This window comes from Poromitra crassiceps (assembly GCF_964638095.1).
Source record: "Poromitra crassiceps genome assembly, chromosome: 22".
NCBI classification, from domain to species: Eukaryota; Metazoa; Chordata; class Actinopteri; order Beryciformes; family Melamphaidae; genus Poromitra; species Poromitra crassiceps.
In genome coordinates, this window is record NC_139647.1 from 10,764,083 (window position 1) to 10,789,815 (window position 25,733).

The 25,733-nt window shown below is 46.6% G+C and overlaps 1 protein-coding gene across 3 annotated transcripts in view; it reads left to right on the forward strand.

Moving 5' to 3' along the window:
- The window catches only part of mcu (mitochondrial calcium uniporter), a gene marked incomplete at its 5' end in the record, with an annotated part of 87,211 nt that overhangs the window by 55,376 nt on the left and 6,102 nt on the right, over positions 1-25,733 (forward strand). For all 3 annotated transcript variants that reach the window (XM_083658474.1, XM_083658475.1, XM_083658476.1), the window contains 5 exons: positions 18,391-18,457; positions 22,330-22,500; positions 23,047-23,151; positions 23,626-23,786; positions 24,804-25,007. In XM_083658474.1, coding sequence (XP_083514600.1) covers positions 18,391-18,457; positions 22,330-22,500; positions 23,047-23,151; positions 23,626-23,786; positions 24,804-25,007 — 708 coding nt within the window. The remainder of the gene's footprint in view (positions 1-18,390; positions 18,458-22,329; positions 22,501-23,046; positions 23,152-23,625; positions 23,787-24,803; positions 25,008-25,733) is intronic.

Below are 25,733 nucleotides of genomic sequence, written 5' to 3' on the forward strand. Positions count from 1 at the left end.
GGCTAGAACCCAATGGAGACATAGCCACAGGCCTTACCACATCCCAACTCAAAGAAGATGAAAAAATACCAAAACATGAGTATTTGGCAGTGGTTTTTGTAGGGAGATACCTAGGCAGATTTCTAAAAAGCCATTTGAAAAAGCCAAATAATCTGAAATGTTGTCTTTGTCTTTGTACAAACACAGCTATAACTTCTGTTGTGTTGATCTGATCTGAAAAAGGAAGACATGGTTCGATGCGCAAGATTCAGCCGGTTAATTTGGTATGTAGCATGAACAGTATTGTTCAGAATTAACTACCTAATTAATCACATAAATGACAGATGAACAGTAAAAAATCAGAACGCCGGGGTTACGGTGCCATGCAAGAGGTTAAAGCTCGGTAAAAAATAACTTTCTAACCCACTAAAAACCAGACAGAGAGCTCATAATAACTACCCCTATCTTCAAATCCCTACACTGTTGTGTTTACCTGTCTCTTGCGGAATTATTATTGTTTCAATCTCCGCCAGGCAAAGCCGGGAGGAGATCATGTGTTCTAAACCATCATATATCTGTGTTGTTTCCCCCTGATTGAAAAAAATGCTTCCGCCAGATTAAACACAACAGTATTTGTTAGGCTTAGCGGTGCCTGGCGAAAATCTGCTCTCTACTGAGTGCACTTTTCTAGTCAAATTCTTTCATTGGTTTTTAAATCAGGCAGAAATGGCGAAACAGTCTGCCTGAGAGTCTTAGCGGCTCTAAATCTGTTGACACTTTCAAAGACATGTTTTTTTTTTACCATTGCACCAACTTTCTCTTGAAGTGTCTTTTTTCCTCTTTCTATAAATATTGTGATTGTCTGCTATTAAGCACTTTGTGCTGCATTTTAATTCACATTTCAAGTTGACATTTTCACTGACAGGTTTTCCCTTTTTGTGTGATTGACATTTAATTACCCAACGCTTCAACTGAACAGGCCCACTTGAAAAGCTTGGTACCTTTTCAAACAGACAAGACTAACTGTTTCAATTAACTTGATACTGCTTTTATCGATTGCCCTTATGCTGTAAGGAGCACCTGTTTTTACAAAAGGAAACTCAATATGTTGAGGTGAGGACTTACATAAGCCAGGTTGTGACCTGAACAGCAAGATGTTTGTAACTCGTATGGGATATGGGATACGGGATGGGATATGGGATATGGGATAATAAATACAAAATAAAAATAAATTGCCTTCATAAGATGAGTTAAAAGGTGCAAAGCTTATTTTCCTCTTTGCCAAAATGCAACTTGGGGGGTCGGCTTATGAAAGAACAGCAGGAGAAGAATAAGCAGCAGAGGGCTAAAATGGAGTATCCTTCAGCATCATAGATGAGACATAAATTGATGATGATCTACCGGTAGTCCTCATGCATGTGCTCTAAACAGATTCTCCTTTATTGAATATGGATTTCAATAAAAACGGTCAAACTTCCTTCGTCTTATAATATTTTTAGCCATAGGAAAGAATCCCTCTCAAAGTTGCGTCTTAATGGACAGATTATGTCACACCTCAAAAGCACAGCAATTTGTTAGACTATCCTGAGCCCATATTTAATAACCTGATAACTTATTTAATGTGGCTATATAAAGCCGTTTGAGCAGGAGCAAGCGCTGCAGTGTTGTGAGGAGAAGAGGGAAGGAAGTTGGAAAAAGGAGAGATGACAGTGATGAGTGTGCACTGTGTGGGATCAGGGTTTCTCTTTGCCACACAGTCTCTCCTGCATGACTCAACTCATTTGTGTTCATGTCGTGGCCCCCAGATGTGACAGCTTGACAAGCTCTGTCCTCCTCACTTTGTTGTCTTGGAGAGAAACAGGGGAGTAGCCTCGTAGAGAAGGACTGTACGTACGGTGGCCTGGAAGTGCAAATCACCACAAGAATCGTAAAACACAACAACAAATAAAAAAACACAGTGGTACATGTATATAGGAAAACCCCCGCGCAAATCACAACACATAATCACTATTGTGTTTTGTGATTGCGGTTTGTGTTTTGTGATTTGCGGTTGTGTATTGTGATTTGCGGTTGGTTGTGTTTTGTGATTGTGATTCCGTATTTGTCATTGGGATTTCTTACTGGATGTGTCTTTTTGATTTGTTGTTGTGTTCTCCTATTTGTTGTGGTGATTTGCACTTCCGGGCTACCGTAGGAATGGGATGAACTTTATCTCTCTGCTGCTCGATTCAAAACAAATGTTTTATCTCCCTTCGTATGTACCGTAATCTATCCCAAACCAATGTGGAAGCAGCAAAATATTGTTTTCCTCTCGGCGGTGTAACTTGCAAAGTGCAAGCAGAAAGCAGGCTACTCAATACGCTGGTACTGTAGTGGTGGGAGGAGAGACAGTGAGAATGAGTGAGATTTCAACAGTGCTTATTCAGCACTATTGATTGAGCTGTGAATGATATGTGTGTGATGATGTGAAGGAGCTTCTCCACCTTACTACCCTTCTGAGGATTCATCAGAGCTATTAGGATCACCGGTAAGATCAGTGCGTGTATGTAGTGCAGAGGTTCTCAAATGTTTTTCAGCCAAGGACCCCTTACAAGATAGAAAATATACCGGGGACCCCCTCATTCTGATTTGTGATTTTTGGCCATTTTAGATTTAAAGCATACAATATTTTCGTTGAACTATGAAGCTTTTGCAAAAAGAAAACGTTTTTATTTTCCTGACAACTTTTCGCCGCCCCCCTTGCAAAGTGCCCCGGACCCCTGGGGGTCCCCGGACCCCCATTTGAGAACCACTATCTGATGTAGTGTGCATGTATGTAGTGTGTGTGTACGTAGTGTGCATGTATGTAGTGTGTGTGTATGTAGTGTAGTGTGCGTGTATGTAGTGTGTGTGTACGTAGTGTGTGTGTATGTAGTGTGAGTGTATGTAGTGTGCATGTACGTAGTGTGCATGTATGTAGTGTGCGTGTATGTAGTGTGCATGTATGTACTGTGTGTGTGTACGTAATGTGCATGTACGTAGTGTGCGTGTATGTAGTGTGCATGTATGTAGTGTGTGTGTATGTAGTGTGCATGTACGTAGTGTGCATGTACTGTATGTAGTGTGCATGTATGTAGTGTGTGTGTGTACGTAGTGTGCATGTACGTAGTGTGCATGTACCTAGTGTGCATGTATGTAGTGTGCATGTACGTAGTGTGCGTGTATGTAGTGTGCATGTATGTACTGTGTGTGTGTACGTAGTGTGCATGTATGTAGTGTGCGTGTATGTAGTGTGCATGTATGTAGTGTGTGTGTGTGTGTGTACGTAGTGTGCATGTACGTAGTGTGCGTGTACGTAGTGTGCGTGTATGTAGTATGCTGCTGTAGTGTGTGTGTACGTAGTGTGCGTGTATTATGTAGTATGCGTGTATTATGTAGTATGCTGCTGTAGTATGCGTGTATTATGTAGTATGCTGCTGTAGTATGTGTGTATTATGTAGTATGCTGCTGTAGTATGTGTGTATTATGTAGTATGCTGCTGTAGTATGCGTGTATTATGTAGTATGCTGCTGTAGTATGCGTGGGCAAGACTGGATCTATTCTGCATGTACTGGCGAGATGCTACTGATGCATCTCAGATTGATCCTTTGATGAGCAGCCGGGGGATGTCAGTTTGGGTCTGAATCATTTGCGAGAGAGGGAAAAATTAATAAGGCCGGTGGAAGTGAAGAAGGGAAGCGGAGAAGAAGAGAGAGAAGAAAAATGAATGAGTTGGCAGAGGGCACGGAGGAGTTCCATAACTCATCGAGTCTTGTCGGTAACGGGGCAGAGCGTTGCGTGACCCGCACTGGAATGAACACACACACACCAGCGGCTGGTGCCATCTGGAATGATGCAATCAGAATCAGAAGACTGACCACACACACACACACACACACACACACACACACACACACACACACACACACACACACACACACACACACACACACACACATGACACGCATATGCAGAGATGCTTATATGCATACATCAGGCATGCAAGCTCTTGTCTCAACGATGACCTGAGGAAGCTGCAGATGTGGTTGGAGCGTGCGCTGAGCGGCTGGACACCCCTTGGCCGCAGTGGCCGCATTGCTGTCTCTTCTGAGGTGAGGAGGCGTGGAAGCTGTTCAATAATGCATCAGGTTCTGCTGCTGGTGGTCCCTGCCTGCCTGGCCCTGGGAGGGCAGATCGGGTTCAGGAGGTCCTCCACCCAGTACTGTAGTCCGTCTGTTTGAAGTGGCCTCCTCCTTAAAGCCCGTGTGTTATAAGAATGGATTCCATCACAGTAGCTGAGAAATGTAATCTCATCCTGTGGATGAAACAGGCCATGATGAGCTAGCATTAATTAACCAAAGTGTCTCCACGGTCTGAAAGGCAATTTATTGAAAATTAAATGGAATGGAAGATTAAGCAGGAATTATTTATAGCTCGCCCGTAACTGCTGGTGTGGTCTTTGATTTTTTCTTTGGATTTTTCTTTAATAGTCCAATCACAGAAATGTTGTTTTCATTGTGAACTCTGCAGTGCAGAGGAGGGATCAGACTGGTACAGTACATACTGTACATCCTTTTGAGAGGTGTGCGGGTGGGGGGGGGGCTTTGTCACAGTTTCCTCTGAGCGAACATCGATTGTTTAAGACTGGCGTTCAAGAACGAGCTCCTGCAGATTCCATATCTGTTAATAGCTTTTACCGGTGCGACGACAACAGCGGCGAGAGGAAGAGACAGCGTTTTCTTTATTACATAAGCTTGTCACTGCTGAGGCGGAAGAAAGGACAGAGTGATTACTGTCACATTGTACTCAAATCTGCCTTTCTGTAGCAGCGCTACACCTTGTCTATAGACGAGGTGTATGTGGTCCTTTGTCCGTATCTCTGATGCACGTGCATGGGCACCGCCAGTGCGTGCGAGTTTTTCTACTTAAACCCACAGTGCAGGGAGGCGTGGGTGGTCAGGAGGAGGAGCTGGGTGGTCAGGAGGAGGAGCTGAGTGGACAGGAGGAGGCCACCGGGCATCTGCCCGAAGTGCCCGATGTTGCAGTCCACGCCTGCAGTGGCAGTCCAGAGAAGCTTAATAATGTAGCCTACATGTGGGGCAAAAACAAAACAAAACAAAAAAACACTGCATGTTTTACTTCCGGTGAGGTAAAGGAAAAGGTAGGAAAAGGAGTTAGACAATATATCGAAATATCGCAATATTCAATATATCGCAATATTCAATATATCGCAATATCGGCGATATAGCAATACTATCGTACCGTGACTCAAGTATCGTTTTAGTATCGTATCATGGGCATCTGGTGATTCCCACCCCTAGTAAACACAGATGCAAGCAAAACACTAATGAGGGTTTTCAAATACCAATCATGGAAGTTTGAAACCCTCATTAGTGTTTTGCTTGCACCTGTGTTTACCCTGCCTTTTCGACACCAAATGGCCCCCGTGAGAAGGGTCTATCGTTCAGCTGTGCACGCACAGTTGAGCGCAAAGCGTGTGGAGCTAGAAATGCGCACAAAGCTAGTTTATTATTTATAATTTGTGGAGGTTTGTCACTCTGAGGTAGGGGTGTGCAACAGTACATATATATTCGTCTCAAACCATCACGTTACGGTTCGGTGTCTGCAGTCGTATGGAGAATACGCTGTAGGTGCGAAGATCGATGAACGTAATGCAGAACCGAGATAAAAAATAGGAAGAGGTTAGACTTTACTTAGCTTTGTGTCAGACCGCACCTACTACGCGTTTCAACTCACAGTCAACTTCAGGACCAATTCTGGTCATGCAGAACCAACTTTCACAAGCGCAAGTTCCCCCGGGAAACTAAGTCTAGCCCTATTTGCTAGTACTTACCAATGCTGATGTTGATTGGTAGATCAGGATTGAGATTTCTCAGCTCAACCCATGCTGTTCCTCCTCATAGTAGCTCTGGAAAGTTGGGCAAAAATGAATGCAAGGACAATGGGGTCACGCTCCTGTCTGTGCAAGCTGGCTGAGGCTCAATAAAACTTCATCCACAGTGCACACACACACACACACACACACACACACACACACACACACACACACACACACACACATGCACACACACACACACACACACACACACACACACACACACACACACACACACACACACACACACAGTGCACGCAGAGTAGATTTCAATGAGCTTCAGTCAGCTTGGACATACAGGAGCGTGACCCCAATGACTTTGCATTCGTTTTTTTTGCATTTTCCCCTCATGACAACTGTACGGGGGGGGTGAATACTTTATATAACTCACCCATTTATACATTCTATGGCTGCAAAAAGAAGTCTAATTGTATCGAAGCATTATGGAAAAATAATAACCCACTAACTTCCCACTTGATTTATGACCTCAGTAAACACTTTCCTAATGAGTTGATGGTCTCAATCGCTAGTTTCATGTCTTCTTCAATACAGCCTGATGTTCAGTTTGTAAATGATGATCTCATTTAGAGTCAAATAGATGATAAAGCAGACTCTGTTTTGGGGCGTGATTGACAGCTCGCCTGTCCAGTGATCACGCATCTCGCCGATCACGGATCGATAGCGTGCGGTGCTGTGGTTCTGTCTGGCAAAAAAACAAACAAGATGGCGACGGTCAAAGTGCAAAATTCAAGGCTTCAAAGCAGGAGTCCACAAACCAATGGGTGACATCACGGTGGCTATGTGATGTCCATATTGTTATACAGTCTATGACAGAAACACATAACAACATAGATTCTATCTAATGCATATCCAACGACATCACCCAGATGTGCCAGTCCCTGCAGCTATAGGCAGAGAAGAAGAAGAAGAATAGAAACAGGAGTCAACTACAGTACTTATCCCTGCTGCTTTAAGCAGCCTCGAGATGTGAGAGCAGACGGGGCCAAAACAATTCAATCACAAATGTGATAGATTGCTCCTAAAGGCACAGGTTTGATATTTGATTACGCTACATTGCATTACAGTGTTTACTTTTGAAGTTTCACACCAGGAGGTATTATTCACTTCTGTATTGACTTTCATTTTGCATCCGCCCTAGGCCAAAGTAATTGAACCGCCCATTATTACCGTTTATTTTGTCGTATCTTCATAACATAAGAGATGCTTTTCACTTTTATAGACGATTGTGACCTATCGGATTCTGTTTTTTAATCAGCCCTACATAAAACTATGACCTACTGTACAGTCTGCGAGAGTGTATGTTCACTCACTGTTTACATTTGAATACACTTCAGGCTGCGCTGCACCAACTACCTCAGGAACCGTGACTTCTATGTACCCTTAGACCAGTGATACTCAACTTGCGGCTCGGGGGCCAGATGCAGCCCGCGATAGGGTGCAGGGTGGCCCCCCAACTATTTTATAATTCACAGTGAAAATAATGAAATAACATGAAATAACAATGAAATAATGAAATACATTTTGACTGAGCTCCAGCTAAATGATCAAATATCGTCGTCTGCTCACCACCCAGGCACTTATATGTACTTAACTAACTTAACTTTAACTAACTAACTAACTAACTTAACCTAACCTAACTAACTATCCTGTGTGCACAAAATTGTCAGACTAAACTCCGGCTGACACCGCTACAGAAACATTTATATTAATGTTTATTAACTGGCCCCCCCTGGCCTCCTTTCATTTTACAAAAGTGGCCCCCAGGCAAAGAAAGTTGAGTATCCCTGCCTTAGACCCCGAGGCAATTCAGACCTGCGTGTATTGCATGCAAAGCCAGTTGTGATAAGTCTAGATGGGCCTGAAGGAAGGATGCTTTCACTGCCTGGCAAAGTCGCTAGAAGCCTAGAAGGTCCTGGTGGACCCCGTCCTATCATCTACACAGGGTTTGTATTGATCTAGTCCAGCGTGTATTGCCACGTTACATACAGTGCAGTGACCTCCCCCTTGACCATGCGCTCCTCTCCCAGCCTTGTCTGTCATGGTAGCATGATGGAGCACCTCACCTCTCCTTGACCCCGAGACGTTGACGCAGCGAGTGGACCTCTGGGAAATGGAGTCCAGCTCGCCTCGTTGTAAATCCGTCGCCACGTCTTGATATGTGCCAATAAGAGGAACTGGGAATAAAAGATTTGAGCAGCGTACCTCATGGGGTGCGTTCAGGACGATGCCTTTTGCTCACGTGTTAAACAGCGCAGGTGTGCTGCTGTGTGCAGACTTGAGAAGCACCGCTTTTATTTACGTTCAGTGTTCGCTGAAATATATCAGTGGTAGAGCCGATATTGGCCGATAACCGATATATCGTTATCGGCCGATATGTTGACCGATATTGCCGATATTTTTTTATTTTGTATTTTTTAAGTTATGTTTGACCTTTTTTCTTAACTCAAGTTATATTTTATATTTGTTCTATTTGTGTTTTTCTGTTTCTAGTTATTTATCATTATTAAATTCCCAGTGAAGTTTACCGTTTCATTGCACTGATGTCATTTTGGACAATAAAGTTGATTGATAAGCTGTAAAATATCCTGCCTACATTACATATCTCACGTTATGTCAAGTCATATCTTTGTCAAGCGTTTGATATTTGAGGGATCATTGCAAAAAAAGTGTCATATAATGTGTATATATATAATATAAGAATATCGGCCGATATATCGATATTGGATTTTTTTCCCTCTCTAATATCGACATCGGCCTCAATAATCCAGCATCGGTCGGGCTCTAATCAGTGGTAGTACTAGCTGCCACCACCAGGCTCATCTTTACTTTCAGTTTGTGATGATAATCCTGGCGTTTCTTCCTTGTTTGTTTTTGCAATCACTGACATTTATGATCATCTTTGATCGGACCACTGTGTGGGTGACTTGCGGCGCTCCCAACACTTGCTCCTCGCAGACGGAGAAGCCGTTTCAACTCCGCCAGGCGGCGCTTGAGCAGAGCAGAGAGAGAGAGAGGGCGCTGCTTATCTCCTCGACAATCCACTAAGGAGGCTAATAACAGATCAAAACGTATAGCTCGTGCGTGCTGCGATGCCTAGATAGCATCTGTGCACGTTGCTGTCTGGATGAGTGTGTGGCCTGTAGGGATAACGTGTGTATTTTGAACTGTGTATTTGTGTCATGCCGTGTGTGACAGACGGACCGCCAATGGTATCTGCTCTATATAGCTGGGCCACAGGACACCACGTTACCAAGTAGATGGATGTGGTTTCCGCTCCCCCCAGAGGGCTCCGTAAAATAGCAATTATGAGAGTGACATCATTCCTCGGAAACACACACACACACGCACACACACACACACACACACACTCACTCACTCACTCACTCACTCACTCACTCACTCTGTACTTTATACCATCATGTTCTGCCCCCGTTTTCCCCGTGGCGTGTCTAGAAATAAACCGATGTGTTCTGAGGGAGAAGAGATTTGTTCAAACTGCGGTGTTATCTTGTGTTTGTCTGTCTATCCAGATCCAGCCAAGACAACTACGCCGAAAAGAAGCGTCCGGTCGTAAGCGTGTTTAGCACAGTGCGAGTTAACGACTGGACATAATAATAAGTAGGGCTGCAACTAACGATTCTTTCTATCATCGATTAATCTGTCCGTCGATTATTTTCTCGATTAATGTGGATCAGTGTTTCCCAGAGCCCGAGATGACATCCTCAAATCAAATGTCAAATGTTTTGTCCACAACTTAAAGACATTCAGTTTACTGTCAGAGGAGTAAACAAACCAGAAAATATTCACATTTTAGAAGCTGGAATCAGAGAATTTAGACTTTTTTCTTTTTCTTAAAGAAATTACTCAAAATGATGAATCGATTCTCAAAATAGTTTGTCGATTAATTTTCTGTCGATCGACTAATCGATTCAATTGATGAATCGTTGCAGCTCTAATAATAAGCCGTCCTCATCCCCACATACTGTACCCTACCTACTGTAGTTTTCTCTGGCTGTACTGTAGCTTCTCTATCCACCCTCAAAGCAGCTGTACCAGTAACGGATGGTGATTTTGAGCATGTGCCAGAGGAGAGGAGGAGGAAAGCTAATACACCAGAACAAATTTACACAAACATCATTTGGGCAAAGATGAGTCTTTAGTTCATGAAGTACATGAACATCATTACGTTGCAGCGGGGCACTCCGCCTAGCTAGCAAAGGGGAACGGCTCTGAATGGAGGCGCCATTGTTTTCACACAGAGGCTGAGCTGCAGCAGTTTCACACACAGCTCACACGTCGCGCGCGCTGCCAATCCACACTCCCCGGGTGTATTTCAATTAAACGTGTTAGCGTGGAGGTTTTTGTTGGGAGAGTGGGCACACGCGTCCGCGCGCTGAACCGTCATCACGGGGTCATTCCGAGGGTGAGGGCGGTTAATTTTTTACTGCAGATCGATGCCATGATGGAGCCCCCGCGCGCGCGCTCAGGTTATTACCGCGCGTGTGTCATCGTTGTGCAGGGATGCGGAAAGGGACACAGCATTTAGCGCTTTATAGTGCAGACAGAGCCCAAGCTGCTATAGCTGCTATATACCTGGGGGGCCCAGTTGCACAAAGCACCTTAGGTTAAGATTTCCCTCAGGGTCCGAGTTAAGGTGTCCATAAGATAGAATCGGCTGCACAAAACACCCTTAAATCTTGTGCTTATGTTTTCCTTCAAATGTTTAACCCTATGGAGAAGATTTAAGGTTGTTTTGTGCAGCCGATTCTATTTTATGGACACCTTAACTCGGACCCTAAGGGGAAATCTTAACCTAAGGTGCTTTGTGCAACTGGGCCCAGGCCCGGGCCATCTCTCGTGATGGTTCTGCCTGGCCCGGGAGGTCTAAGACCGACCACACAATTTTACTTATGAAGCTAGAAAAATGGAATGAGACGACCTAAATTTTTGCTGTTTGAAGTGATTTTCAAATATAAGTAAAGCCTGGATTATGCTTGACGCTTTGGCCGGCCCGCACGGAAATGAGAGACACGGAATCCTTTTTTTTTGTGATCAAATCTTTTTATTTTCAAAACATTAAACACAAACAATACACACAAAGAGACACGGAATCCTGACGAGGAAACGTGTGGAGCTTTTACACTCTGTGCAGGTTTCTGCTCGCGGAATTGAGCGCGAGTCTTGAAAACTCCACTTTGTCCGCCCAGCCGCGTCCGCGTCCGTGTAGTTACAAAATTCGGCGTGCGCACGGCCAGGCGAACACCGTCCGCACGGAGCCTTGCGGAGGGGCGTGTCTGCTGATTTGACGTCACTTTTCCGTGCGGACACTCGCGTTCCTCGCTGATGCGGAAAGCATAATGAGACCATAATGCTGAGGAATAAGTGCACAGTATGTTTTCTATCATTTAAGCTAGTGATAAAATTTGAGGTACAGCATGACAATATTATTTCGGCCCTCGGCAACAATCTGGGTTTCTCATGTGGCCCCCCATGAAAAGATAATTGGCATTGCCCACCCCTGTGCTAAAGTGTAGAGAGACTTGTGTTTTGCCTTATACTGTAGCATGGTGGCAGTCATGTTCACTGTCCCACACTCATGCATTCAGTACAGTGAATGGTATCTTGCATGGAGGGAGGTAATTAATTAAAGGAGCTTATAATTATACATATATACACTGTACAGTTGGGGTGAGATTAGATGCAGTGGAAGTTCCGGCGCAGTGCAGAGGAGAGGATACCCAGTGAGAGAGAGAGAGAGAGAGAGAGAGAGAGAGAGAGAGAGAGAGAGAGAGAGAGAGAGAGAGAGAGAGAGAGAGAGAGAGAGAGAGAGAGGAGAGAGAGAGAGAGAAGAGAGAGAGAGAGAGAGAGAGAGAGAGAGAGAAGAGAGGAGAGAGAGGAGGGGGGATGTTGGTGAAAGCGAGGGGCAACCCCCCTTTCTAAACCAGGGATTCCTTTACTGCAGTGATCAGCACTTCTCACCATCGGTCCACCCACCCAGTCTACCTCTCCTCTCCTCCCTCTCCCTCTAGGTATTCTCACACTCACAGCTTACTCTAGCTCTTTATCTCTCGCCCCTCCTTCACCTCTCTCTCTCCCCCCCCCCCCCTCTCTCTCCCTCTCTCTCTCTCCCCCTCTCTCTCCCCCCCTCTCTCTCTCTTTCTCCCTCTCTCTCTCTCTCTCCCCCCCTCTCTCTCCCCCTCTCTCTCCCTCTCTCTCTCTCTCTCCCCCCCCTCTCCTCTCACATACAGTACAGTCACCTCTCTCTCTCTCCCTCTCCTCCCTCTCTCTCTCTCTCTCCCTATCTCTCCCTCTCTCTCTTCCCCCCTCTCTCTCTCTCCCCCCTCTCTCTCCCTCTCTCTCCTCTCACATACAGTACAGTCACCTCTCTCCCTCCCTCTCTCTCTCCCTCCCTCCTCTCTCTCTCTCTCTCTCTCTCCCCCCCCCCTCTCCTCTCACATACAGTACAGTCACCCTCTCTCCCTCCTCTCTCTCTCTCCCTCCCTCTCTCTCTCTCCCTCCCTCTCTCTCTCTCTCTCCCTCTCTCTCTCTCTCTCTCCCCCCTCTCTCTCCTCTCACCATACAGTACAGTCACGTCTCAGATGGTAATGGCTGTCTGCTGCAGGGTACAGTATATGCAGCACATGGTTAGAATAGAAACGCACGTATGCCCGCGTGACTCGCGACGTTTTACACTCCTGCCACATTTATCTCCATCGCTCCCAAGCTGCTAGCATAGAGCCTCGTGGTTTGCACCTCTCTTTCTCTCCCTCTCTCTCCCCCTCTCTCTCTCCCTCGCTCTCCCTCCCTCTCCCCCCTCCCTCTCTCCCCCTCTCTCCCTCTCTCCCTCTCTCTCCCCCTCTCTCTCTCCCTCTCCCTCTCTCTCTCCTCCTCTCCCTCTCTCTCACCCCCCCCCTCTCTCTCTCCTCTCTCCCCCTCTCTCTCCCTCTCTCTCTCCTCCTCCCCCCCCCCCATCTCTCTCCCTCTCCCCCTCACCCCTCTCTTTCTCTTAGCCATATGACATTGATTCCAAGGTTGCTGTGCTATTGACTGCTGCTCCGCTGTTAAATATTTCAGGCAGCATTTCAGTGGCTGTGTGCCGAGGGAGAGGGGGGCACCTACTGCTGACAAGCAGACTGGTAAACGACGGGTGGACACACACGCACACACACACACACACACACACACCACGTGCAAAACGCACACATTCACACACACACACACACACCACGTGCAAAACGCACACATTCACACACAACCACACACACACACACACACCACACACATACACACAGATGGATTCACACACAACGCACGCACACCCAGCAGTACACTCCTGCATACATTGATGCGTACAGACGGCACCACCGAGGCTGCAGTGTCTCAGGATGCGTGGGCTGGTGTTGGTGTGGGTACAGAGATCCAGAGCAGCTGAAGTTAATGAATGGGGCTAAGCATTGTGGTCCGCTCTCTGCAGGCTGCGCAGTTCTTCCAGGCCGGGCCAGAACACCTATCTCAGCACTATCTGATCAGCCTGCCTAATCACTGTTTGGGCTCCGCTTAGTACCCTGGCCATGGGACGCTAAACACGATATCCTCATTTGGGGCGACACGCACGCTCATGCACACACACACACACACACACACACACACACACACACACACACACACACACACACACACACACACACACACACACACACACAGTCCCCCGTGGAGGGATCCCAGTAGCAACATTTCCTCATTTGCTGTCAAAACAAGTTTCACTGCCCTCATTCGTGCACATGCACATGCACATGCACACACACACACACACACACACACACACACACACACACACACACACACCTGTGATCCCTGTGCAGTGTTGGGCAAGTTACTTTGAAAATGTAATATACTATTAGTTACTCTCATTTGAAAGTAATAACCTACTTTACAATATTACTCTCTGTGTAGACTAGTAACTCGTTACTTATTACACTACCTCTGCATTACTTTCACCAAAATAACAGCAGTAGCAGAATGACATCACTGCCGCGGAACCATCCCTGAAAAACAATTTAAACCGTCTTGAAGTCAGTGTAAAGTTTACCATCCAAAATTCTAAATGTTATTCTTTTCCTTTGTTATTGTCATCTATAGTGGTTATTTGCATAAAAACACACAATTTGATTAGGAAATGATTGTATCTGTATTTGATTGTGTTTTGATTAAAAAAAAAGTAACTCAATTTGTAACTTGTGTTACTTGACAAAGTAACTGGTATGATATTACTGAAATCCTATTGGTAATAAGTTATATTACTGAGTTACTGCTCAAAGTAATATGACATGTAATATGTTACTTTTGTAATGAGTTACCCCCAACACTGTCCCTGTGGTGGTGTTCAGTCTACAGGGGAAGCCATTATTGGAAGTCTTCTCTCCTGCATTATTGCTGCAGTGGTGGCTGGCAGCATTACAAGTTCTTATTTTTTAATATTTTCAGAGTAAGTTGCCTTGTTGGCGTCCCCCTGTGTTTTCCCAATGATGAAGAAGAGCACAAAGTTTGAATTTTCCAGACGTTTCCATCCTCTCTCTCGGGGGGGGGGGAACGCAGGCAGCAACACTAGTGCAGTGAAAACTCAGAGAGAGAGAGAGAGAGAGAGAGAGAGAGAGAGAGAGAGAGAGAGAGAGAGAGAGGGCTGCGTCTGGATCCCCGCTGAGCCCCAGAAGGGTGTGGATGGAGGAAGTGTTGCATTGCAGGTGCCTGGCTCTCCTGCCTCTGTATGCTGGTGGTGGAGGAGGGCCATCTTTCCCTTCGTAGATAGAGAGAGAGAGAGAGAGAGCGAGAGAGCGAGCGAGGCAGAGATTCAGAGGATAGGATAGACTTTTATTGTCCCGAAGGAAATTTGTCTTGGACATGCAACTTATGGCTGCTGTTTGGCAGGCAACATGTACATACAGACAATACATACAGCACATACATCAGGACTATTACAGTAACAGTGAGCAAAATTGCACACTGCCCAAAAAGTACAATCCAATGCATAAAAGAGATGATAAAAGATATATTTGCTAAAGACAGAATTGCACATTACCCAGATTGCACAACACTGTAGCCTTCTGTATTTCGATTAAAATAGATAAAGACGAATATAATTTAAAATAGCAGAGAGAGAGAGACGGAGCGAGCGAGGCAGAGATTCAGACAGAGAGAGAGAGAGAGAGAGGGACAGAAGCAGAGACTGATGAGAGAAGAGCGGTCACGGTCCGTTGCAGATAACAGGCCAGTTAGGACTTCATGACTAATTAACGTCACTCCTCGTCTTGTCGAGATCGACTAACACAACATTACTGTAACACAGTGCTGCCACGCCCACCCCTGGAAAACAGTTAACAGTTAACTGTTGTTAACATTCATCCCTGCATCACTTGTATTCACGGCCATCTGACTTGTTTGGACTGTCTGACTGAAAGCTTTGTCTGTCTGGACTTGACAGCAGAGGCTTGTGATTGGCTGAAAGCTGTGTCTCTCTGGACTTGACAGCAGAGGCTTTGTGATTGGCTGAAAGTTGTGTCTGTCTGGACTTGACAGCAGAGGCTTGTGATTGGCACATGGCCTCCTCGGCTGATTGGCAGGAGGGACATTTAGCCTAATCAGCAGCAGTTGACTGAGTTTGTCTGAGTTAGTGTCCTCTAGAGAGAGAGTGGCGTCAGCGGAGGACCAAAATGCGAGACTCATTAGCCAATGAACAGCCAGGAATGGGTCTCGCGCTACTTTTGCATGCTAAAATACAGCTGATAATGTACAATTTGAATCAAGGGATGAAAAACCCTTTCAGAGTACAACACAAACTGTCTATTTTGCTGCAACTCGACAGTGCTGCTTAATCCAGGACCTTACTTCCTGGAACTCTTGAGAGTAAAAAACTGGTCCATTGGAGTGAATGGAGATGTCGGGACTCTTCTATCTATACGGCTCTGGTCTGAGTCTCCTCCATGGAGCTCCGCCTTCTGTTTCATACCAAGATTTATAAGTTGCAGCGCTACTGGAGCCACTTCCAACTTTAAGTTGGAAAAGTATTTTTTCTAATTATTCTATGATTATTATATGAGTTGAACTTTCCTGTGTGAGGTTTTGACACTCACCTGTGTAGGCTAAAAACAAACTTTAAAAAGTTGCTGCAATTGCTCTCCGACCCAGAGCAATTTTTCGCTGATGCAGAATAGATAGATTAGATTGTCTGGGCCCTCTGGTCAGGTGCTCTGTGGGAAAAAAAATATTGCGTTTTTTTGGGCACCTGCGCTTCCTTAGTAGTGCTGGCCTACACACACACACACACACACACACACACACACACCTGCTGTCCTCTGAGAGGTGTCTGCAGCCCACACTTGGCAACAGCGTGGCAAGTTAATAAGGACGCAGTCGTAAAAGCAGAAGTGACTGTGCTCTGAATCTCTGCTGTAATCTCTTGTGGTCTGTTGAGTCAGCTTGGGAGCGTCTGTGTGCACATGTGGATGTTGTAAATCTGATCTTAGTGGACTTCTGGTCTGAGTGCATCAGGCTGCGTGTTACGCCCCTAACGCCGCGGTGGGTGCTGCGGGGCCAATTTTCAGCCTGGAGGGTCACAGTGTGATATTAAATAGCAGTTTGCTGGCAGGAGTAGCTTAGCCTTTAGCCTAGCTGCAGGGATGCTGAGTGTGTTGCTGCTGCTCTCAGTGTGAGGGGCTCTGAGCCCACAGGGGAGACTGCAGGCATACGGTACATACAGTAACGTTACATACTATAGGCACTAGGCTTGGGCGGTATTAAGGTATGATTTTCAATACCGTCAAAACCGTTTTCTATCTTTTTTGTTCAGCCAAAATAGTCACTCACAAGTGTGCTTGCCTGTGCTGGGCAGAGCCTACATTATTTTTTATTTAATCTTATTCGCCATTTCTAGGCTATTTTTTAACCTTATTAATAGGCAACCATAATGTGTTACAAGCAACACTATATTGTTTGAGACCACTTTAAACTGAACCTGTTACAGGCTTGCCCACCGTAACGGTGTCTGGCATTTAATTCGTTTAATTGTCTTTCTCCATTGACATTTGTGAATAACATTGTGCTAGTAAAAAACAACAACAACATAGAAACATAGAAGTAGCAATCTTCTTTTCACTGATGGACATGAATTTATAAAACAGGATCTTAGCCAAGAGAATCATTATTTGGAGGCAGAAAAGAAACAGTCTTCCAATCATGGAAGATGGAAACCCTCATTAGTGTTTTGCTTGCACCTGTGTTTATCCTGCCTTTTTGACACAAAATGGCCCCCGTGAAAAGGGTCTCTACTAGGCACTGCAGCTTGGGAAATCACATCACCATAATTAAGGAACCGTCTGGATAGAAACGCTTTGTGTTGTGTTGCAGCAGAGGTATATTTCGTTGTGTGCCTGTCTTGATCATAAACATCCATCCCTCTGGCGTTCTCCTGTGGCTGGCTTTCCTTTGTGTCATCCTCCTGACCTGGGCCACCACAGCCTTCTTCCCTCTGTGTGACGAGGACGTCTGACAGCACCTCTCTGCTGCCTTAGAAGGCAGGATCAGGATCTGGATCTGGATCTGGGCTCAGCGGAAAAACGTGACGACTGCTCTAATTCAAAACATGTGCAGCCACAGGCAGCGCATATGGACACTCCCCATTCTGCCCTGCTCAGAGCCTACAACAACACAGAGACCAGAGAGGAAGAGGGTTTTCCCAAGATCTTCCCTCCCCTCTGCTCCACTTCCTCCCTACCTCCTCTGTCCTGTCCTTAGTCACTGTGTCTGACAGCAGCAGAGTGTTTCCTTTCTTGGACGAGTCGAGTCGAGTACGCATCCTGAACTACATGGCTGTTATTCAGAGAACATTTTGGCTGCCTTCTTACTGTGCCTCCCATTGTGTGGTGGTTTGTGTCTGGATGATGCCGGCTATAGATGTGATCTGAGTGTGTGTGTGTGTGTGTGTGTGTGTGTGTGTGTGTGTGTGTGTGTGTGTGTGTGTGTGTGTGTGTGTGTGTGTGTGTGTGTGTGTGTGTGTGTGTGTGTGTGTGTGTGTGTGTGTGCGTGCGTGCGTGTGTGTCACGCCGACTGCATTGTAAAATATTTGCACGAGTGGGTGGTCAGCTACAGTCGAATCTGTATGTCTATTTCAGGGCGTGGCTCCCCTGCTTCTGCCCATGGCTAAATTTGCGAGGACCAAAAATGGACGGTGCCATTTTGTAAAATAATACTTAGACGTTATTTTAGCAGTGGAGGATAAGATATCAGCACATTGTTGTAGTGTTGCTCCAGTTGTCAGCAGAGCACAGCCATGGCAGCTCGGGTTTCGTGTCAGCGGGAAGAGAAATATTAGATGCAATGAATGCAGGGGGGGGCGTTTGCTACACTGGTGGGTGAAGTAACCAGGCTGTTTCCTTGTGCTTTCTCTCTCTCTCTCTCTCTCTCTCTCTCTTTCCTGTCTGCAGGTTTGGAGGGGCGCCCCCTCATGGCAGGGCCAGAGACTGTTGTGTTCCTCGGCTGCTGCTCCAGAAGGTAAAGTCGTCACTACCCTCGCTTCCATGACATCCTGCCCACCGCCCAGCAGGGTGCAAAATACAGGGGGTCTCAGGGGGGTCCAAGACCCTTTTATTGACACTTGAGAGCCCCTGAAAGCCTCAACAGCAAAATGTTGGGGGGTCTCTGCTGGAAAGATCTGCAATGTACACTAAACATTTATTTTAAAAGCTCACTATGTCCACTATTCATTACTCCGATTGCAAATCATTTATTCACAAATACATTGTTGTGTTGTTTCCTCGCTATTGAATACCCAGTTGTTTCCGGTAAGGCCTCCTTCCATGGGGTGGCGCTGTTGTAAAATGGTCCAGATTAGCCGCGATCCAAATGTTATGTAGTTTAGAAAATCCCAATGGACCACATATAACATGAAAATCGGTGGATTTATTTTCGGCTTCGACATCGACTGTTAAGAATACGGACTAAATATGTCAGAGAGAAAGAGAGCTAGCTTTGGATCCCATTTCTAAAAAGCTCAATCAAAACAACGAAAACGTAGCAGGGGAGACGTTAGGTAGAGGGGGGAGCCCCTGAATGCCACCGGGTATTTCGCACACTGCTGCCCAGCCATTCCAGGCGCTCGCAGCCAATTTATTCATGAACATATGAGAGCCGTCATCAGCTTTGTTGGTTTAAACGCACCGGAAGTTTGGATTTCCCCTGTCAGAGAGAAGCCGAACACAGCGTCTGAACCTCTCGTCTGCGTGACAGATGAGTTCTGCACCGGAGAGGAACTCTGTGCATTGATCAGAGGGAGCGCCTCGGCTCATCTGGAGTTAATAGCCAGCAGCAGCAGTCATTAATATGGAATGTGTCTCACAGGCTAGCATCTGCTCGTCTGGGTGTGAGAGTCAGTGGAGATGGAGAGAGTCTGAACGGAGGGTGTAAGAGAAAGCAGGATGGGTGTGTGTGTGTGTGTGTGTGTGTGTGTGTGTGTGTGTGTGTGTGTGTGTGTCTGTGTGTGTGTGTGTGTGTGTGTCGGGGGGTTGGGGGGGGGGGTAGCAGCGTTTGATTTGATTTTAAAGTGGCCTTTAATAGCTGTAACATTAGAGGCAGCGAGAGAGGCGGGGCAGGCGGGCACAGTGTCCTCCTCTCACACCCTGAAGTCCCCGCCCCTCTCTGTGATGACCCCGGGACGGGGCGAGAGGGCGAGGGGAACAGGTGCAGCAGGACGTGGAGGGCGCACCGTCGCACGCACTGGTGGGGGGCAAGGTGACAAGTTCTGGCAAGAGGCAATTTCAGTGATGGAGGGGAACGGGTGTGTGTGCCCGCCTGGGTACGAGAAGAAGAACAGAAAAAAAGTGTGCGTGCCTCTGCCTGTGCCAGCCGAGCTGTTGGTGCAGCCGGCCCAAGCGAGAGTTGTGCTGATTCACTGCGGCGGTCCTGAGGAGGAGAGGGAGGCGGTCCTGAGGAGGAGGAGGCGGTCCTAGGGGGAAGAGGGAGGCGGTCCTGAGGAGGAGGAGGAGGCGGTCCTGAGGAGGAGAGGGAGGCGGTCCTGAGGAGGAGGAGGCGGTCCTGAGGAGGAGAGGGAGGTGGTCCTGAGGAGGAGGAGGCGGTCCTGAGGAGGAGAGGGAGGCGGTCCTGAGGAGGAGAGGGAGGCGGTCCTGAGCAGGAGGAGGATGAGGCAGAGGTTCTTCTTGGCTGCCTGGATCTCAGGCTGGCATTAGGGACCACTCAGCATGATAATGGCATACGCTGTGCAGGCTCATTACAACCACCGTTTGGTTACGGACCAACAGAGCAGCTTGATCAGACCGAGTATTTTTTATGGCTAAAGGGAATATTATGGTATGTAGTTAGCGTACAGTGACACAGGTGCTTCAGGACAAAGCTGACACTTCTTCTCTTGGTGATGCTGCTGCATCATCATGACAAGTACTGAGAAGAGCTCCCCCACGAGGTCACTGCATCGTGTAACACGTGTTCTTCTGCACCTGAAGGACACGTGTGGCTGTTAGGATGTTTTTATTCCAGCTTTTCTTTCCTTCAGCTGCAGCGAGAAGCTGAAGCACAGAATACATGTTGAGATCCACCTGAAGGTCTCTCAGAGGAAGCACCTCATCGTGTCCACCAGCATCATGATGTCTTGTTTGTCTACTTCCAGCCTTTCAATGTAAATAAATATTGACTTGGCATCAGTGTATCGACATAACTGTTGCGTGGGAAAGGCATTGATCTTTCATCAGGACAGTGCAGAGTAGGCTTATTTTTTTGGTAAAACAGCATGGTGTGTGTGTGTGTGCGCGTGTGTGTGTGTGTGTGTGTGTGTGTGTGTGTGTGCGTGTGTGTGTGTGTGTGTGTGTGTGTGTGCGCGCGTGTGTGTGTGTGTGTGTGTGTGTGTGTGTCTCTCAGTGGTTGCGTTAGACTTTCTCGGTGTCTGTCATTTTGACAGGCGGGGTCGTAAACATTCTGTCAATCTATTATTGCCTGTGTTAAAATGACAGACGGCCTTCAAATCTTTTTGTCATTATTTAAAAAAATGCTGACAATGACAGAAAATATTCTAAGGCAGCCACTGTGTGTGTGTGTGTGTGTGTGTGTGTGTGTGTGTGTGTGTCTGTGTGTCTGTGTCTGTGTCTGTGTCTGTGTCTGTGTGTGTGTGTGTGCGTGTGTGTGTGTGTGTGTGTGTGTGTGCGTGTGCGTGTGAGTGTACTCTAAGCACACTGCTGATACGAGATCTACGCATGTGTGCTAAATATATGCAGATATCAGGCACTGTATCTGGAGCAAACCAGACGTTTGGTCAAAGAGTGAAAATAATTATTTGTCGTTTGTTTGAACCCTCCTGGCGTAGCAGATGCATGGGGGCTTCCAGCATAAGGATACTGTCAGATAGGTTGCCACGCACAAAAGAGAAAACCATCTTGACTTAGTTTGAAATAGTGTCAACATGAAGGCATCCATTCCAGTGTCCTCTTTGACAAACCCCACCCAGCCGGTACGCCAAGAAGGAGGTTAACACACACATCGCTGCAAATTATTTTCAGATGCTGTTGGATCAAAGTGTGTTACTTGTGAGTGTGTGCATTGTAGATTATGGGGGGTTGGTTTTGCTCTGAGGCTGTGCAAGTTGCTGCAGGATGGTTCCTCCTCCTCCTCAGGTTGGCAGCTCGATCTCCCATGGGTGCTGCTGCTGCTGCTGCTGCACTGCCCCCTGCTGGGTCTACACCACACACCCCATTTCCTCAACCGGAATATTGCCTGGCTTTTGGCACAGAGCGAGGGGAACATTAAAGCTATCGGAGCACTTTGTGAGAATATCACACTCTCTAGACAAGTGTTCCTTGTTGCTGGTTGTAGTAAATGCTGTAGTAGTCTATCCAGAAACGAGCACAGGACTTAACGCTGCGATGCTGTTCCAATGCTCTCTCTTTTTAACCCTTTTTTAACCAGGAAGTCCAATTGACATTCAAAAGATCTAGCCAAGTACTGTAAGAAGAAGCAACATAATAGCATCAAAGTTGCAGATAAACAATAGGCAACAATGTACATAATCAAAACTACAGTTAGACTCACATGAGTTAAGAAATGTCAAAATTCAATATATGAACATTCAAAAGGTTCAGTAGAAGGGCCAAGACTAAACAAAGAATATAGAACTCCTGATTCAATTTGCCTTCAAAGGCCGTTCATAAGCCCATTCAACAATGAGTTCTGGAAGAGAGACCAGCTCCTTCCAAGATAGCAGTGAGTTCCAATTAGCGGCAGCAGGGAGCAGACGAAAGCCTTTTGTCCTGATTCAATTCAGACCACAGGATGTCGGCTTCCATTCTCTACATTCTCTACATTCTCTACATTTGTCTGACAGACGTTTTTTTTTCTCTCCTCCACCCTCCACCCCCCCCTAGAGGTGACAGTGGTGTACCAGAACGGCCTGCCGGTGATCTCAGTCAGTTTGCCGTCCAGGCGAGAGCGCTGCCAGTTCACCCTCAAGCCGCTCAGTGACTGCGTGGGAGTTTTCCTGCAACAGCTGCAGGCAGAAGACAGAGGCATCGACCGGGTAGCCATCTACTCCACAGGTACAGTACGCTGAGAGAGAGACACACACACACACACACACACACACACACACACTCACTCACTCACTCACTCACTCACTCACTCACTCACTCACTCACTCACTCACACACACACACACACACACACACACACACACACACACACACACTCACTCACTCACTCACTCACTCACTCACTCACACACACTCACCACTACGACCGTTTACCCCCGGTAGTTATGTTGGCACTTAGCTGTTCATCCATTTTCATTTTCGACTCTCGTTGCGTGTTCTTGGTACTTCGGTGTTTAATACTATTGCACTGACCATGAAATGATTTCCCAACCCTCGGCTCTGCTCAAATGGTTCATTATTCAGGAGCAAGTGGTACTCAGACTCCAGGTGTACAAAACTCATCTGCCTTCCGTGCGAGCCGATTTAAAATCAGACAGGAAGCGGTCTGATTTTCATCAGAGGTGAAGGGCGTTTCAAAAGGCTAATAACCGATGTCTGTGTGTGCTCTCTCTCTCTCCCCGCCCTGAATCCACCTTCTCTCTCTCTCTCCAGATGGGGCGAGGGTGGCCTCCTCCACAGGTATAGACATCCTGCTGCTGGACGACTTCAAGCTCGTCATCAATGACACCACACATCTAGTGCGGCCGCCGCGAAGAGGTGAGGACCCGGCGAGAAGAGGTCGTACTTACAGCTGCTACGATTAATCGATGATTAGTCGATCGACAGAGAATTAATCGACAACTATTTTGATAATCGATTAATCGTTACGAGTACAATTTTAAGAGAAAAGGTCTAAATTCTCTGATTCCGGCTTCTTAAATGTGAATATTTTCTGCTTTCTTTACTCCTGTATGACAGTAAACTGATGTTATCTTTGATTTGTGGGCAAAACGAGACATTTGAGGGCGTCATCGTGGGCTTTGGGAAACACTGATCGTCATTTGCTACCATTTTCTGACATTTTATAGACCAAACAACTAATCGATTCATCGAGAAAATAATCGATAGATTAATCGATTATGAAAATAATCGTTAGTTGCAGCCCTAGTCGTACTCTGCACCTCCAGGAAGAGCAGGAAGTGGTTCAGTAGTGGACTGCATTAAAGCGAGCTCTTGTGTGTTTGTGTTCAGAGCTGCTGGCCCACGAGGAGGCGGAGAGGCTGAACGATGTGAAGCTCCTGGTGCAGCAGCTCTACACCACCCTGCGCATTGACGAGCACCAACTCTGCAAAGAACGGGAGCTGATTGAACGACTGGAGGACCTTAACTCTCAACTCCGCCCCCTAGAGAAGGTCTAGCTTCCTTTGACACGTGTGGCGATCACTTGCCCTTGCCCGAGTAGAGTATTTTGCACCTCAGGGCGTCATCTTGATGCTGTTGTTGTTGTCGGACATTCAAGTTCATTAGTGTTCACAGCTGCTGTCTAGACTCAACTTGGTGCAAACAGCCAAGCACAATAATTGAGCATTCACATTAAGGGTTTTACACAATCAAGTGTCTGACAAATGCTTGAATTTTGAAATATCTATGATTGTTTTTGAGAGCTACCCGGATCCTACTAGTGGCACTGGCTAAAATAAAATGGAGGATTCGTAAAAAATGTATTTTTGTTCCTCTTTATTTAAAAACGGGGTGAAATCATAACCTCCTTAGCGGAATTAATTGCATAAAATGACGGAAAAACCTAAAAGTAGAACGTGATTGCTCAACAGCTGTCTTGAAAACAAACTAGGAAATGTGTCACCGCCCTAGTTGACAGCAACTACTGACAGTGCCACAGGCTGCCACTGACTAGCCACATAGATGCCACCTGGTGCCAGGGCCACTAGGAGGATCCCAGCCTTACTGATTGTTTTTGCAATTCCATTATTCATAATTAGTAACTTCTATCCTCGTCAATGCTGATACCCTAATCCAAAAAGGTTCATAGTGTCTATACTTTACTTAGATCGTTAGGTTTTCTTCTATATCAGACACAGGTTTTTGTTCCTACCTGACATGTTTCGACGGCAATACTTCCGTCTTCATCAGAGGTGTCACTAGATCTGCAAACAACATCAGCTGTTTAAGACACGTCACACACCATCTACTGACACCTCTGATGAAGACAGAAGTATTGCCGTCGAAACATGTCAGGTAGGAACAAAAACCTGTGTCTGATATAGAAGAAAACCTAACGATCTAATGCTGATACCCTGTTAAGGTGAATTCTAAATGATTGCGCTTGTGTGTCATTAAAATCTCAGTCTGGTTGTGATATCGCTGTGGCTTGACTGACTGACTGCCTGCTTGTTGGCGCCTGCCTACAGGTGAAGGATGAGTTGAGTAAGAAGGCGGAGCGGCGCAGCACCTGGGTGCTGTGGGGCGGCATGGCGTACATGGCCACACAGTTTGGCATCCTGGCCCGGCTCACCTGGTGGGAGTACTCCTGGGACATCATGGAGCCCGTCACCTACTTCATCACCTACGGCACCGCCATGGCCATGTACGCCTACTTCGTGCTCACGCGCCAGGTAAGACGCCACGTGGCAAATCATACACCTGTGTTTTATGTTGCGATGCCGATGGAGGCTTTCATGTTCCGAGCAGTCTCGCTGGCCAGCCCTCCTCTCCCTTCCGTCCGCGGAGTCTGGCGCCGCAGGTCTCCATAGTGGGATTGCGATGGGCGGCGCTTAGCGGCAGTGCCGTTGGAAAATAGTTTCCGACAATCCAATTTGCCGTTTTCAGCGTGTAGCAACGAGCTAGCGTGTAGGTTTCTGCCGTTAGCTTGCTAGCTAGTTAGCGTTGTTGTTTTCACTGAGGCGGCAGGGCACTATTTACAGCGACACACAGGGAGGAGGGAGCGGAAGCCGCTCTGATTGACATGGTCGGAGCCAATGACAGAGCTTGTAATAAGCCGGGAGCGGACATCCGGCGGACATCCGGCTGCCACCGAAACAGTCGCTCCAATGGGAGAGCAGAGTAGAGCAGGGGAGGGTTTATCCCAGTTATGGAGACCTGCGGCGCCAGACTCCTCGGACGGAAGGGAGAGGAGGCTGGCCAGCGAGACTTTGTCTGGGTGTAAAGCCGTATTGCTTCTCACTGTAGAGGCGGTTAAAAAGCGACTGTAGCGATGCATGATCCAAGAAATCTATTTGGCTCATAAAGAACAAGCATATCAAATAAATATGCAGATGCCAAGCTGTTAACGGATTTAAAAACCAATAACAGAACTTTAAAATTGATTCTGGAGCTGACTG